At 43.6% G+C, this 15277-nt stretch overlaps 1 protein-coding gene across 2 annotated transcripts; it reads left to right on the forward strand.

The window, feature by feature from the left end:
• The first annotated feature begins 6 nt into the window (after positions 1-6).
• LOC136624428 (zinc finger protein 300-like) lies at positions 7-12215 on the forward strand. Of its 2 annotated transcripts, none has more exons than XM_066598406.1 (2): positions 7-62; positions 10674-12215. In XM_066598406.1, exons 1-2 carry the CDS (start codon positions 32-34, stop codon positions 11843-11845), a joined length of 1203 nt encoding a protein of 400 aa, XP_066454503.1. In that variant the 5' UTR covers positions 7-31; the 3' UTR covers positions 11846-12215. The 2 variants fall into 2 exon arrangements, with proteins under 2 accessions (XP_066454503.1, XP_066454504.1); XM_066598407.1 differs by having other exon boundaries at positions 12-62; positions 10677-12215.
• The last annotated feature ends 3062 nt before the right edge of the window (positions 12216-15277 follow it).

A 15277-nucleotide genomic window follows, 5' to 3' on the forward strand; every position in this document is an offset into this window, starting at 1 on the left:
AGAGACACATGTGAGGGGGGATCAGCCGTGTATGGAGGGGATCCCTACAGATGACCCCCCAGGTGAGACTACATGTAGAGAAGAATCTGTGTTGTCGGGGTTTTTAGCTGTACATTCCCTTATTCAGCCAAAAACAATCTTCGCATTGTTTTCATTATTCGCTACTCAAAGAATTAAGGGATCATTTGAATCACACGAAGAGTAAAACTTTCAGTCCGGCACATGGAGACTCCAGATAGCAGCTTTTAAAAAAATCTATATTAACCCCTTAAGGACGTAGCCCTTTTTTTTCATTTTTGTTTTTTCATTCCCGTTATTTGCAATATACATCTTACAGCATTGTCTATTCATGTCAAACTGAGGTGCATTATTCGAATTTCTTCATGGCTTATGGAGATTCAACTTAAACTAATATATACTGCTCATCTGATCTTGTATTATGCAATAGATATCTCATGGTATCTTCGATATTGCCCTAAAAATGAGTTAGTATTAGTATCTAACGTTGCTTCTTAATTCTTATCTTATGAGAAACCAACAATGAAAAAGCATACCCTGTTTCCCCGAAAATAAGACGCGTCTTATATTAATTTTTGCTACCAAATATGCGCTACGTCTTATTTTCAGGGGGTGTCTTATTTCGCAGCGGCAAATCCGTCTGTGGCCGCTAATCCCTCAATTGGCCAGCTTTGTGGACGAAATTTCTCAGAAATCTCGTCCACACGGGACAGCAAATCTGTCACGGCAAAGCTGGGAGAAGCCGGTGTTGTGGTGCGGATTCACCGGCCTCAGAAACGGAAAAGCATGTGGCCAGGTCGCTTCAAAACAAGTGGCTGAGTGCCGTGGGTTTTGAAGCAGCGCTTTCCCGGCGGAAATCTCGCTGTTTATCGCTGTGGCCAAACTGCGAGATTTCCGCTGGAAATATGCTCTGTGAGAACCCAGCCTTAAGAATCACCCAGGTTGCCTGACTCACACACAGAGCCATAAAATAAGGGCTGTAAAGTAACGTACCTGTCTGCAGACAGAAGTTCCTGTACCACTTGTAAGTAGGGATGGTATTGCAGCTTCTGGCCACCAGGGGGAGCTCATCACAGCAGACATGTACAGCAGGAACAGAACGTACAGTATGGACTTTGCCAGCCAGCAAGGGGAGCTCACAACAGCACACTCGTACAGCACAGCAGGGACAGAATAACAGCAGACTGTCTGCAGATCTACCTATACATCTGGAGGTAGGGGACAGGCCTCTTGACTTGCCTGCACACTTTACTATGCCTTACTATCGGGGGTGCCTTATATTTGGAACGTCTGCAAATTTCAGGGGGTGTCTTATTTTCAAGGGGTGCCTTATTTTCGGGGAACACGGTAACAATACTTATAATCTAGTAGCCGACGACCACCCCGCCCCGGGTATAGACCAGGACGTGGTGTCCGTCAGGACCAGAAAAAACTTTGAATAAAATGATAATAAATCTAATCATGGGGGTAGGGAGGGGGGAGTAAAAGAGGGGGATATGAAAGAGATTTGGGGGGAGAGGAAGATGGTGGAAAAAGAGTGAGAAAGTAGAGAAGTAGAGAAAACCTTGTGGTGCCTCGGTGCGCCCACTAGTCCCAGAGCTCATTACTGAACGGGCAATTCATCCCTCTGAAGCCACCCGTCAAAGTCTGCTGACTTGCGAAAGGTCAGCCATGGTTCCCAGATCGCATGAAAAGCTGCGTATTTAATGTCATCTCCCGCTCTTAGCTCCTCCATATGGCTTATCTTGTCTAGATCTGTTACCCAATTCAATCTAGAGGGTGGGACCTGTGATCTCCACAGGCGGGGAATTGTGACCCTTGTTGCTAAAAGAAAGAATCGAAGAATTATTTTCTTGTTTATCCCTATTGGCCCCGGTAGGACAGACAGGAGAGCAATTTCGGGAGTGAGGACTAGAGAACCTCCGCTCAACACATTATGTAGTCCCTTGACTGCCTTCCAGAGAGGTGAAATCTGAGGGCATGACCACCAGATGTGTGTGAGTGTCCCAGTTTCCTTCAGGTATCTCCAACATAAGTCGGAAACTCCTGGGTAGAATCTGGCTAAACGTACCGGGGTGCGATACCATCGTGTGAGCAATTTATAGTTTAGTTCTTGATGGTTACCTGACACTGTCATCTTGTGCGTCAAGCACTGAGCCTTCGCCCAATTCTCCTCTGGCACGGCTCGCCCCAACTCCTTCTCCCAGGATTTCCTGAATCCTCCTCCGGTGTCCCGGCCCCCTCGGCGACCAGGTTGCCATAGACAGCGGAGACCTCACCCTTATTTTTCTGAGGTGCTTCACATAGCTCCTCAAAGGGGGTTGAGGGTAGTGTCAATTTGGTTGTCGGTCCCAAGATTCTTATGTAATGAGCAATCTGATGGTACTGGAACTACGCACCTGCCCACAGTCCCCCCTCTCCGTAAGTGCATTCATTCGCAAGATTCTGTTCTTATCCATGATGTCACGCACTCTAGGGCATTGCAGTCTCAGTCCCTCCAGCAGGGGTAATCCGGTGTCTCCCAGTGGGAAGTCCGGATTCCCTGTCAGGGGTATCCACGGCCCTGGTACCCTTACCAGTCCGGACATGATTGTGAAGCCATCCCAGATTTTCAGTATTGAGCACATTAAGGGGAATACCCTGATATCCCGTCTACCTAATCCTCCCTTTAGCCAGAATAGCCCTTTTATTTGTTTTGTTGTTCGTTCTAGTTCTACCCAATGTTCCGTAGGGTCTTTTTACGTCAGGTCGAATACTACTTTGCATATTGCAGTTCTATAGTATAGACGTAGGTCTGGGAGTCCCAATCGCCCTCTATCCTCCCGCTGTGTCAGCAGTTTATAGCTGAGATGTGGTCTAGATCCTTTCCATACATAACGGGTTGCTGCTTTTTGGAATCTAATAAAGTAGTCTTTGGGTATTTGTATGGGTAACGTTTGGAAAAGATAGAGGAGTCTGGGTAGGGCGTTCATTTTGAGCGTATTAATTCTACCAAGAAAGAGAAGTTCAATGTTCTCCATTTATCTAGGTCTTTTGTAATGGATGTGAGAATAGGTTCAAAATTCAACCCATATAGTTTCCCCGTATCTGAGGATAGGACTACCCCCAGATATTTTATTTGGTCTTTTTGCCATTTTAGGGGGAACTTGGATGTTAGTTGTGTGATATCCTCTGCAGGGAGTGTGATGTTTAAAGGGGTTGTCCCGCGCCGAAACGGGTTTTTTTTTTTTTAACCCCCCCCCCCCCCGTTCGGCGCGAGACAACCCCGATGCAGGGGTTAAAAAAACAACCCGCACAGCGCTTACCTGAATCCCGGCGGTCCGGCGTCTTCATACTCACCTGCTGAAGATGGCCGCCGGGATCCTCTGTCTCCGTGGACCGCAGGGCTTCTGTGCGGTCCATTGCCGATTCCAGCCTCCTGATTGGCTGGAATCGGCACGTGACGGGGCGGAGCTACACGGAGCCGGCATTCTGCACGAGCGGCCCCATAGAAGACTGCAGAAGACCCGGACTGCGCAAGCGCGGCTAATTTGGCCATCGGAGGGCGAAAATTAGTCGGCTCCATGGGAACGAGGACGCTAGCAACGGAGCAGGTAAGTATAAAACTTTTTATAACTTCTGTATGGCTCATAATTAATGCACAATGTACATTACAAAGTGCATTATTATGGCCATACAGAAGTGTATAGACCCACTTGCTGCCGCGGGACAACCCCTTTAATATCTCTGATTTAGTCATATTGATTTTGAAATTGCTGACCCGGCTATATTTTTTAAATTCGTGCAAGATGGAGGGTAGGGACATTTTGGGATTTGTCATGTAAATCAACAGGTCGTCCGCAAATATAGCTACCTTGTGTTCGTTCCTAGTAGCTTTATAGCCCATTATTTCTTTGTTCTCCCTAATGGTGTTGGCTAGCGATTCCATTACCAATGCATACAGTGTTGGGGATAGGGGGCATCCCTGATGTGTTCCATTCTTTATGCTAATTGGTTGGAAAGCAAGCCATTCACCCTTATCTGAGCAGTGGGTTTGTTGTAAATGGCCATAATCCATTGCCTGCATCTGTTGCCTAATCCTATCTGTTTCTAAGAACGACCAGTTGACTCGGTCGAAAGCCTTTTCGGCGTCAACCGAGAACAAACATAGTGGTGTGTTTGCCTCCTTCGCCCGTTCTATCGGGGAGAGTGTCTTTATAGTGTTGTCCCTGGCTTCCCGTCCAGGGACAAACCCTACTTGATCTCTGTTAAGCATCTCCCGGGTCAATGGTTTTAGGCATGTAGCGATAACTTTCACGAAGATTATCGTATCGATAATATAAGGAGATCAGGCAATAGTGCTCGCACGCCATCGGGTCTTTACCAGGTTTGGGTAATACAGTGATGGTAGCCTGCATGGCTTGTGGAAGGAAGGAACATGTATCTGAGATTGCATGAATGTGGGTTTTGCTTTGTTGGTTTGCTCCACCCTGTCCAACCGGGAGATCAAGTTTGACAGTCTACCCGTCCAATCCCTCTTAAGGCGTGTCCCATGAGAGATGAAGACCCCCCTCAGTACACACTTGAAGGCTTCCCTCTGTAGTGTTGGAGGTGTTGTGTCCGTACTATGTATATCTATGAAGGTCTCAATGGTCTGTCTGACCTCCTGTAGACAACACGAGTTGCTCAAAAGGTTGTTGTTTAAACTCCAGGAGTTCAGGCCCCCTCTTTTCCCCTGCCCCAGGAGTGCCCCATAGACAGGTGCGTGGTCCGACCATATGAAACTGCCCATAGAACACTTGGGGTCTAGGTCCAGGAGATCATGTGAATTAAAAATTTAATCAAGCCTCCCATAGCTGTTGTGGGCCACTGAGTGGTGGCTGTTGTCCTTAACCCCCGAGTGGAGAATCCTCCGGAGGTCAACGAGTCTCAGCTCCGCCAACTGTCTCCGCAGTCTACTCAAGGCCGCCAAGGAAGGTCCAGACGTACCCGAAGATTCATCCAGCTCCGGGTCCAAGCCGAGGTTGAGTTCCCCACTGAGTACGATCCTTGAGCGAGAGGCGAACCGCGCCAGTTCTCCCAGAATACGGCAGCCAAACGAGACCTGTCCAGAATGTGGAGAGTAAACATTGGCTATTGTTAATATACGTCCTCCCAGATCAAGCTTTAGAAAAATAAGTCTCCCTTCACTGTCTGCTTTTGAGGCCAATACTCTATGTGGGAGGGTCTTGTGTATTGTGCTCGATGCTCCGCAAATTCTCTTTTCAGGGTGTGCACTATGATACCAACTAAAATAATATCTATTACTTCCTTTTGGGACTTGACCTGCTTTATAGTCTGTTCCCTGGAAGAAGGCTATCATGACCTGTTTCTTGTGCATATGTGCCAGGATCTGGCCCCGTTTAGCTGGTGCATTCATTCCCCTGGCATTATATGAACAGAAAGTCAAACTAGCCATGGTGTAGTATCTTTGGTTGGGTGGGTAGCTCCGGGGGTGGGCCGCATCAGAGGCATTAGTAAGGCATAGGTCCAAGAACGAAAAGAGGTAAAGGGGGGTGAAGTAGAGGTGGGTGACAGAAAACCGTTGTTCTGTCGATTGGAATCCGAATCTCCAATCTAGCAGAGTGGGAAACCAACCTAGGGTTGGGCAGACGATACAAAAGCATCGTCCATCCCGTGGGGTGAAGAGACCGGGCAGTAGAGAGAACCCCCTCCCACCAAACAGTAAATTGTTGATATGCTTATGTAAATTACGTTTTGCATAAACTACAACACTTGGGGTTTTCTTCTGCTCTTGGTTTTTTTTTGCCTTCCTCTGGATCAACAAAAAAGGAAGCTAGACCGGCTGGACTAGATGGACATTGTCTTCATTCAGCCTTACGAACTATGTTATGTTACTATGTTACTTATCCAACCTTAATGCAGTTTGAAAATCTTTGAGAAACTATGCTACTATCCCAGGTAGCCCCCCTACCTCCAGCCAAAGAGTTCCGCCCGTGGGGCCTAGCAATATTCGGTGGTTAGAGTCAATTTTGTGTTTCTTGCATATTGCTATGGCTTAAGTCCATAACTCTTCCATCGCCAGGGCAACACTTATGCCATACGATCAGCGCTTTGCCCTGCTGTTGGTCTCAGAAGGCCTGGATTTGTGGTATCTAACCTCTTGCCTGGCTCTCTTGGGGCCCCAATAGGTAGAGCCAGAACGTATGGCCAATCTGGGATCGCCACCATAGGTAACTCTAGTGTTCCCAGAAACCCTGGTAGATCTGCTGGTGATTTAAAGGAAGCCGTTTTCCTGTTTCTTGTTGATGTGAGTTGAAACGGGTACCCCCATCTATTAAAAATATGGTTTGCTTTCAGTTCATCCAAGATCGGTCGCACTGCCCTACATAGTTGCAGCGTACGTTGTGCCAGATCTGGGAACACTTGTATGGGGGTTCCGTTGTGTGTTATTGTGTCCTTTTTGCTGGCTTTTTTCATTATGGCTTTGTTATCCTTGAAGTAGTGGATACGGCAGACCACATCTCGCAGTCTATTTGGGTTGTCTGGTTTAGGGCCTAGAGTCCTATGTATACGGTCAATCTCAACCGGGCTCTCAGGTCCCCTTTGTAGCAGTGAGCCGAAAAAGTACCAGGCCCAGTCCTCTAATTGCATCGGCATGATCTCTTCTGATAAACCCCTCAGGCGCAGGTTGTTTTGCCTGTGACGGTTCTCAATATCATTAATGTGGGTCAAAATGTCCGCCATCTGTAAAGCTTTTGCATTGATCGCTTGGCTATGGGCGTGTAGTGTAGAAAGAACCTTCTCATGTGACTCTTCCACTGAGCTTAGCCGATTGCCCACTTGTTTGACCTCATGTTGCAGCATGGACAGAGCTTGTTTATGGGAGGCCTCCAACCTCTGGAAATCGCTTTTGGTTGGAATCGCATGCAAATGATCCCTCCAGTCCCACTCATCCTCTGACGAGGGGTCTCGGATCTGTGGATTGAGTCTGGGAGTTTTAGGCCTGGCCGCAATGATGGTGCTCCTGCGGGATTTTTGTGTGGGGTTGCGTCTCCCCTCTTGCGAACTGCCGCTGCCAGCTTCAGTATCTACTGGACTGGGGCCCTGGTTGTCGCCCATTTTGCCTCTTGGGGGTCTGGGGTGATCACAGTCCCTTTCTGGGGAGGGCTGGGAGGACGGGGCTCTATGTGTAAGGGAGTTTCCCCCCTTATACTGAGGTTTCAGGCCCTGTGGTATGCTGTGGGGGGCCACCGGGGAGATGAGGATTCTGCAGCCTCATGGCACTTTTCTGTCCTGCCGGCCTCCGGAGCTCCTGCCTCCTCCGCTGCCCTGTGTTCTTCTCCCCCGCTGTTGGCATAATTCAGCGTCGCGCACACATTTTCCGGCACCATCTTAGATGGGGGAGCCACGGCTCCCGAAGTAGCTCTGGATTGTCGGCGGGTCCTCATCAGCGGCGTCCGGCATCTTCCTGGTGCATCTCCTCTTCACCATCTCGTCTCCTGGGGTTTCTCTCGGCTCTCGGTCTGCGGTGGGGTAAGTTTGCCGGTGATAGCAGCGGGAGCCTGGGCAGTGTGCGTCCTACTCCTGCATAGTCAGGCTCCGCCCCTGTAACTCTATTATTTATCCCTGACATGTATGTCTGAGGGCTTGCTGTTTGCAAGATGAGTCATATTTTTCAGTGGTATTATTTAATATATCATATAATGTACTGAAAAACTTTTTACAAATTGTAAGTGGAGTGAAATGGGAAAAAAAATGAAATTCGGTCATCTTTGAGTGTGTCTTGTTTCTACGGCGTACAAACTGCAACAAAAATGACAAGATCTTATTTTCTGTGGGTCAGTACGATTACTGCAATGCCAACTAATATCGTTTTTTTGTATTCTTTTTATTTTTTCAAAGATATTTAATTTTTATATGTTATTTTCTGCCATCTTCTGAAAGCCATAACCTTTGTATTTTTCCGTCGACATTATTGTGCAAAGCTCATTTTGTGCGAGACGTCCTGGAGTTGCTGTTAGTAACATTTTAGAATACATACGACTTATTGATTGCTTTTTGTTACATTTTTTCTTGGAGACAGGGCGACCGAAGAAGCAAAATTCAATTTATTTTTCTGATGACGTTCGTTGTACAAGGTAGATAATGCGATACATTGAAAGGTCGGCCTTTTACAAACGCAGCAATACCAAATATGTATTTTTGTTATATTATTTAGATTATTTTATTATAAATGTGGCAAAAGGGGTGTTTTTTAAAAACTTTTATTACTTATTCTTTATTTTAATAATTAGTAACATTTTTAAAACTTATTCTTACTATTTTTTAGTCCCCATAAGGTACATGAACTTGCGTTGCTTTTAAAAATCTCTAAGTGGGTGAAGTGGGAAAAGGACCACAGCTGCACCCCTTTGGGGTGGGGGGTCATTTCTGCGGTTTTCATGGTGCAGTAAAAATTATATTCTGTCTTTATTCTGAGGGTCAGTACGAGTACAGGGATACTAAATTCATACAGCTCTTTTATATGTAGTAATGCTTAAAAGTTAATTACCTTTCTTAGAAAAAATGTCTTTCTAACGCTATATTTTATCCACATTATTTTTGTTTTATTTTTCCAGTGATAGGACTGTGTGACGTCTCGCTTTTTTAAGGGTGAACTATAGTTTGCATTGCTAACATTTTGGGGAACATACAACTTTTTGATAGCTTTTCATTCAATTTTTTACGTGGAGTGACCAAAAATAATGCAATTCCTCCACTGCCTATTGTTTCTTTTTCTGACGGAGACCTTAGTAGACCTTCATGGATGTAGTGATACCAATTTGTAGAATTTTTTATTTTACTTTAGATTTTTATAATTCTAATTAAAAAAACTACTTTATTTCTCGACCATTGCATTGGGAGACACAGCTGAAGACCATGGGTATAGCTATTTCCACTAGGAGGTGGGCACTAAGCAAAAAAGTGTTACCTCTTCCTACCAGCTACACACCTCCTGCACAAACCAGCTAATCAGTTTTAGCTTAGAATCCCGGAGCTCTACTGTCTATGGCGGTTAGGTGAGTATTCACTCCACTGAGGTAAGTATTCTCTCCTCCCTTTCTTTCTTCCACTTTCTTCTTACCACCGGCACTTCAACCACCTTTCTTCACTTCACTTCCAACCCCCCCACCCACCGAGACCTCTCTACCTATACCAAGCCCCCTAGCAGATACTCCTTGGCGTGGCATATTCCTGGGTTGTATGAAGACTTCCCTATGGGAGACAGTTCAATTTTCTCCTCTTTTGGGAAACCGCTTGGGAAACTGCTGGAGGGAAGTGATGTCTCATGTGGCTACAGCCCATGGGGATGCTGGAGGACTGCTTCTCCTTTGTCCTTATCCCAGGTGGCACTGATTTTCATCACCCATTCTTGACTAGCCAATATTATTTCTGAAGCTACTGTTGGTAAGAGTTCTCATTTACCACAAAACAAAGCCAGCCATGTGTGGTTCTGCACAGAAGAAAAGGCATCAGTTTTGTTTCTTTTGCTGCTCCAGGCCCCGGAACTTGGATAACAAAAAATCCTTGCTGTCCTACAAACCGCACCCGTCCTGGTGTCCCTGGCCACTATACTCCAAGTCCGCCTATACTAAATCTTCTGTGTGTATGGCTGTCCCCAACCAAGGCATTCAGAGTGACCTTAATCACTCAAGTATCAGACATATCTGTTCGGGAAGTCATCTCTTTGAGCCATGCCATATAGTTTTCCGCCCGACCCCAAGATTGCTTCTTCAGTTACAGAATTCAAATTTCTCCTTCATCGTCCAATGCTTTGGCTAATGCGATACACACTCTCTCCTCTCAGGGTGAAATTATTCCTGTTTCCCCTTTAGAACAGTGCAAGGGGTTCTATTCCAATCTCTTCATGTTACCCAAGGACGACGGCACTGTCTAACCCGTTCTGCATCTGAAGAGGTTAAATCAATATGTCAAGGTTCAACAGTTCCGCATGTAAACATGGGAGTTTCTGTCATCCATCGACATTAAGCAATTCACCCAGTGATCAGTGGGTGGTTTACAGAAAAATAGAGGATGAATTTATTTGGATGAGGAGTTTGCAGGCACCAGCGAGCCTCTAGGTTCGCTTTCAAAGTACGCATGGAAGCATATGGGGGCTTTATATCTCTATGTTCAATGCTTGAAAAGGAGGTGAATCTGTTTATAAGCCTTCTAAAACACATTTCACTTCTCTGTCATTTTTGTCATTTTTGTGCTGTTTATCCTGTGCAAACAATGAAAATTGGAGGTGTTTGTATTCTCCCAGGAAATCGGAATGATGTGTGATACTTTCTTCTAAAAGCTCCTGTGCTCTGTTACCTTACTAGCTGTATGAGCCGTGGATAAGAGCAACAGCTGAGAGCTCCAGTTGTATGTACTAATGTAATATCACCGCATTGGAAAAGCACAAAAAATAATCTTATTGGCTAAAATAATCTATCCATTAGGATGACTGTCAGTAGATTAGGTGCTTCACAAATTATTGTGGCTCATGTAAATGGGAAAAACCTTTAGTGTTTAGGTTTTAATACCAGCCTTATAATTTGTATGTGCATTTTATATACAAATGTCATGAGCTATTGGTATAGTTGTAATGTTATATTCAAAAATATTAAAATCCATTTTATTCTTAGCAGATGACAAAACCAGGAGCTCCAACGGACATCTGATATCAAAAGATTTGAAAGCGGAAGATCCTGGTATCATACAAGATACATATGAAGAGCCTCCTATTATCACAAATATATCCTCAGTACTTCATAGCAAAAATCTGTCGTCAGATCCTTCTAAACAGGTTCCATCTTCTGATTCTTTACAGATTGTTAAACGGAAACAAAATTACAGAACAGATGTCAAACATCAAAGAGTTCACAAAGGGGAGAAATCATATTCATGTTCTGAATGTGGGAAATGTTTTAACCAAAAATCAAGTCTTGTATCACATCAGAGAATTCATACAGGGGAGAAGCCATATTCATGTTCTGAATGTGGGAAACATTTTAACCGAAAATCACATCTTGTATTACATCAGAGATTTCATACAGGGGAGAAGCTATATTCATGTTCTGAATGTGGGAAATGTTTTAACCAAAAATCAAGTTTTCTGTTACATCAGAGAATTCACACAGGGGAGAAGCCATATTCATGTTCTGAATGTGGGAAATGTTTTAACCAAAAATCAAGTTTTCTGTTACATCAGAGAATTCACACAGGGGAGAAGCCATATTCATGTTCTGAATGTGGGAAATGTTTTAACCAAAAATCAAATTTTCTGTTACATCAGAGAATTCACACAGGGGAGAAGCCATATTCATGTTCTGAATGTGGAAGATGTTTTAACCTAAAATCAACTCTTGTTAGACATCAGATAATTCACACAGAGGAGAAGCCATATTCATGTTCTGAATGTGGGAAATGTTTTAACCAAAAATCAAGTCTTGTGTTACATAGGAAAATTCACACAGGGGAGAAGCCGTATTCATGTTCAGAATGTGGGAAATGTTTTAACCGAAAACCAAGTCTTGTATTACATCAGGGAATTCACACAGGGGAGAAGCCATATTCATGTCCTGAATGTGGGAAATGTTTTAACCAAAAATCAAGTCTTGCGAGACATCATAGAATTCACACAGGGGAGAAGCCATATTCATGTTCTGAATGTGGGAAATGTTTTAACCGAAAAACACATCTTGATAAACATCATAAAATTCACACAAGAGTGAAGCAATATTCATGTTCTGATTGTGGGAAATGGTTTGACCAAAAATCAAGTTTTGTGTTACATCAGAGAATTCATACAGGGTAGAGAGGCTATTTTAATGTTCTAAATATGGGAAATCTTTCACACAGAGGAGAAGCCACATTCATTAGAGGAGAAGCCTAATTCATTTTAGGAATATTGGAAATTGTTTTAAGCAGAAATCACATATTGCTGTACATCAGACAGTTCACACAGAGGAGAAACCATATTCATGTTCTGATTGTGGAAAATATTTTAAGCAGAAACCGACTCTTACTCATCTGAATTCACACAAGAGAGAATTCATTTTCACGTTAAGAATGTGAGAAATGTTTTGTATTTAAAAGATTTTTATTGAAACTTTAAGGGTAATACAAGAAACACGAATACGATAAGATTTCAAAGATTTAACATAAAAATTGTGATGATATAAATTGTTTAACTTCTCCTATTGTTTTGTCTCCTAACTTGTCCTTTTGCTTAATAACAATTGACTCAAATTTTAATGTAAATTGGTGATTTTGTTGGTGACATATGCCACCTCTCCGAATATCCCTCTCAAGTATGAATATACCTGAGGCGCTGGTGGTGATAATCAGGAAGGGCTCAGCCTATGGTGTTATTCTCCTGTTACTTGGTTGCATGCAATCCAAACATAAATTAAAGTAAGAAACCAAGTAACTAAGTTTAAAAAGAAATAAAAAAAGTGTTGTGGGGTAGAGGGGGAAGGTAATATAGCAGGGTACCTAGGAATAAGGAAGATGAAGAGTAGAGAAGCAGAAAAGGAAGAAGAAGAAATAAAAGAAGCAGCAGCTTTGAAGATGTGTACCGCGAGTCATGAACAGGGATGGTCTATTGGGTGCTTAAATAAATGTATAGATGGAGTATCCCCTATTACTGTACAATTCCGTTTGCTAGCCAGCTAGAGAGAGATGGTGAGTCTTGAACACCTATCCATACTACCCAGGTGGTGAAGAAAGTTGTACATTCCTTTTCAAGATCAGAGCATCTTAGTTGCTCCATATGTTTTATGGCATCAATTGCTTCTACCCATGCTATTCTCAGGATTGCATTACTTTGTTTTGAGTATCTGGGAATGATTTGTAACATTACCATGATAAAATGTCCTAACAATACTTTTTTATTTTTAGATATTGATCCCGGGAACATGGACAAAAGTGTAATCTCTGGGTTGATATCAATTGAGGTTCTGCATACCGCCCAATATAACCTAGAGAAGTCCTTCCATAAGGGAGCTATAAGCGGACACTGCCACCAAATGTACAACATTGAACCAGAGTCTGACAAGTACCTCCAGCATTGTTCTGATACAGAGGGAAACATTTTGTGTAGTTTGGTTGGGGTCTGTACAAGTGTGAGACTATTTTAAAGTTGAGCTCTTGTAGCCTACTTGATATAGTCATTTTAAGGGACAGTATATAGGATTTAGACCAGAGCTCTACAGAAAAAGCCCTACCCAATGCTCTCTCACCTTTGTCCCCACCCAGCTAAGTTCAAAGCTCTGTCTGTTCATATTGTAGCAATCGCATATGTAGGTGCAACAGGGGCAATACATAGCTTCTCAAAAGGGGTAAGATCTACTGTTAAATATGATCTTGGGGTTAAGGTGTTGATATAACTGCATAGTTGAAAATATTGGACCAAGATCCAGTTGGTAGATTAGAGTCAACCTTAACTTCAAGAAGAATCTCACACCCCTGGGCCCATAACATCTCGCACCTGGAGGGAAGTCCTTTTCGGGTGGAATGAAAGGTAATATTGTGGTAGAGAAGTTAGTAACTGGGGACTACCCATTAATGGAGTGAGAGACCAAGGTTGTGAAATCACATGGCACTGTCTTAGAATTCGGCTCCCCGTGTTAAGCAAAATGGTTAATAGAATTGAAGATTCCATTCTGTCCTTTTCGAGTCCCTGAGGAATCCAGAAAGCCCCTTGTATCTGAAAAATATTTAGATCTTGTTCCATCTTCACCCATAGCTTACTGAAAAATATATGATTTTGGTCCGACTATGCATTTAGAGTGCATTAATTCTTTCAAACCAGGAGTGCAGAAATTTTTGCCATCCTTTGAGTTCTGACTCTAAAGTCTGTATAAGGGGTTTATAATTTAGGGGTTGCTGAAGTCTGAATTCGCAAATATTTTAGGGAGGAACTCTTCCACTGAAAGCGGAATAAGTCTTGGAAATGTTAGGTTAATCTGGGGGAATAGATATATTTAGTATTTCTGACTTTTGTGTGTTTGCTTTAAAATAGCTGTATGCTTTATGTAGCAAATTTCCGTAAAATCACAGAAAGGCCTATTCTAGAATTTGGGAACAATAAACAGAAGTTTGCCAGCAGCACAGCTTCCTCACCATAATATGGTAGGACAGGTTTATGATGCCCAGTCACCTAAGGATCCGTTCCCAGGGTTCACTTCATCTACAGAAAATACGTAGCGGTGACAGCATAGAAGGTGCAAATAAAACATTCCTTTACCCCTCCATAGTTTACATGCAACGTTTCGACTCCAAAGGAGTTATTTTCAAGCATAAAAGCAAGACATACACCTGCACATTTTATACAAATTACCCATACACATCAACAAATCAGAGATGCAGGTCCAGAATTGCAATCAACTCCTATGATTAGCTTCACCTGGTCTGGGATTGTCTCAATGTGCGGCTCCTCCAACGGCGCGTCCCCACCTGTCTAGTGAGCATGTGGTTGTGCCCATAATGCTTTGCATCAGTCACATGATTAACGTGCCCATAATGCTTTGCCTCAGTCACGTGATCAATAAAAAGGTCCCGTGATGCAGCAGGTGCAATTAACCACGGCACATGCGTCCGGAGATGCTACATCATAAGTCATCCTATTCTAGGATTTGGGACATATATTAAAAGATCATCTGCAAAAAGGGATAGCTTATGCTCCTGTTTCCCTATTGTTACTCCTTTGACCGAAGCATTACGTCTGATGGCATTGGCCAAGGATTCCATCACTAATATATATATATATATAGATAAAGTGATAAGGGGCACCCCTGTTTTGTTCCATTCCAGATCGGGAAGGGGTGACAGATGCCCATTGATTCTTACCTGTTCTGATGCGTTATGGTAGGTAGTCAATTAATGAAAGGGTATTAATGGTGTTTTCTCTGGCCTCCCTGTACAGGACAAAACTTCCCCCGGTTTAGGGTGGCTTCACACGAGCGTGTTTTTGTGCATACATACGTGCGCACCCATGTACGTGCAAAAACTCGTGTGAATGCAGGTCCGTGCATTGTTTTCAATGGAGCCGTGTCTGCTGCCGGCGGATCCATTGAAGACAATAGTCTGCCGGCACCCCTGCATTCTTTTTCAGGAAAGGGCTTTACATATAAGCCCTTCCCTGAAAAAGAAAAATTTTATTGTAAAAAAAAACACATTTTTTAAATATACTTCCCTGTCCGCCGTTGCCGTGACCCCTGCAGGGATGAAGAACACATTTGCCGCA

Source organism: Eleutherodactylus coqui, chromosome 4 (genome assembly GCF_035609145.1).
Source record: "Eleutherodactylus coqui strain aEleCoq1 chromosome 4, aEleCoq1.hap1, whole genome shotgun sequence".
Lineage (NCBI taxonomy): Eukaryota > Metazoa > Chordata > Amphibia > Anura > Eleutherodactylidae > Eleutherodactylus > Eleutherodactylus coqui.

Excerpts from the sequence above, each read along its gene's own strand:
- LOC136624428 (XM_066598406.1), top strand. The coding sequence starts at position 32 with ATGGAGGGGATCCCTACAGATGACCCCCCAG. Across the intron at positions 63-10,673 it reads CCCTACAGATGACCCCCCAG|CAGATGACAAAACCAGGAGC; the intron begins GTGAGACTACAT and ends TTTTATTCTTAG.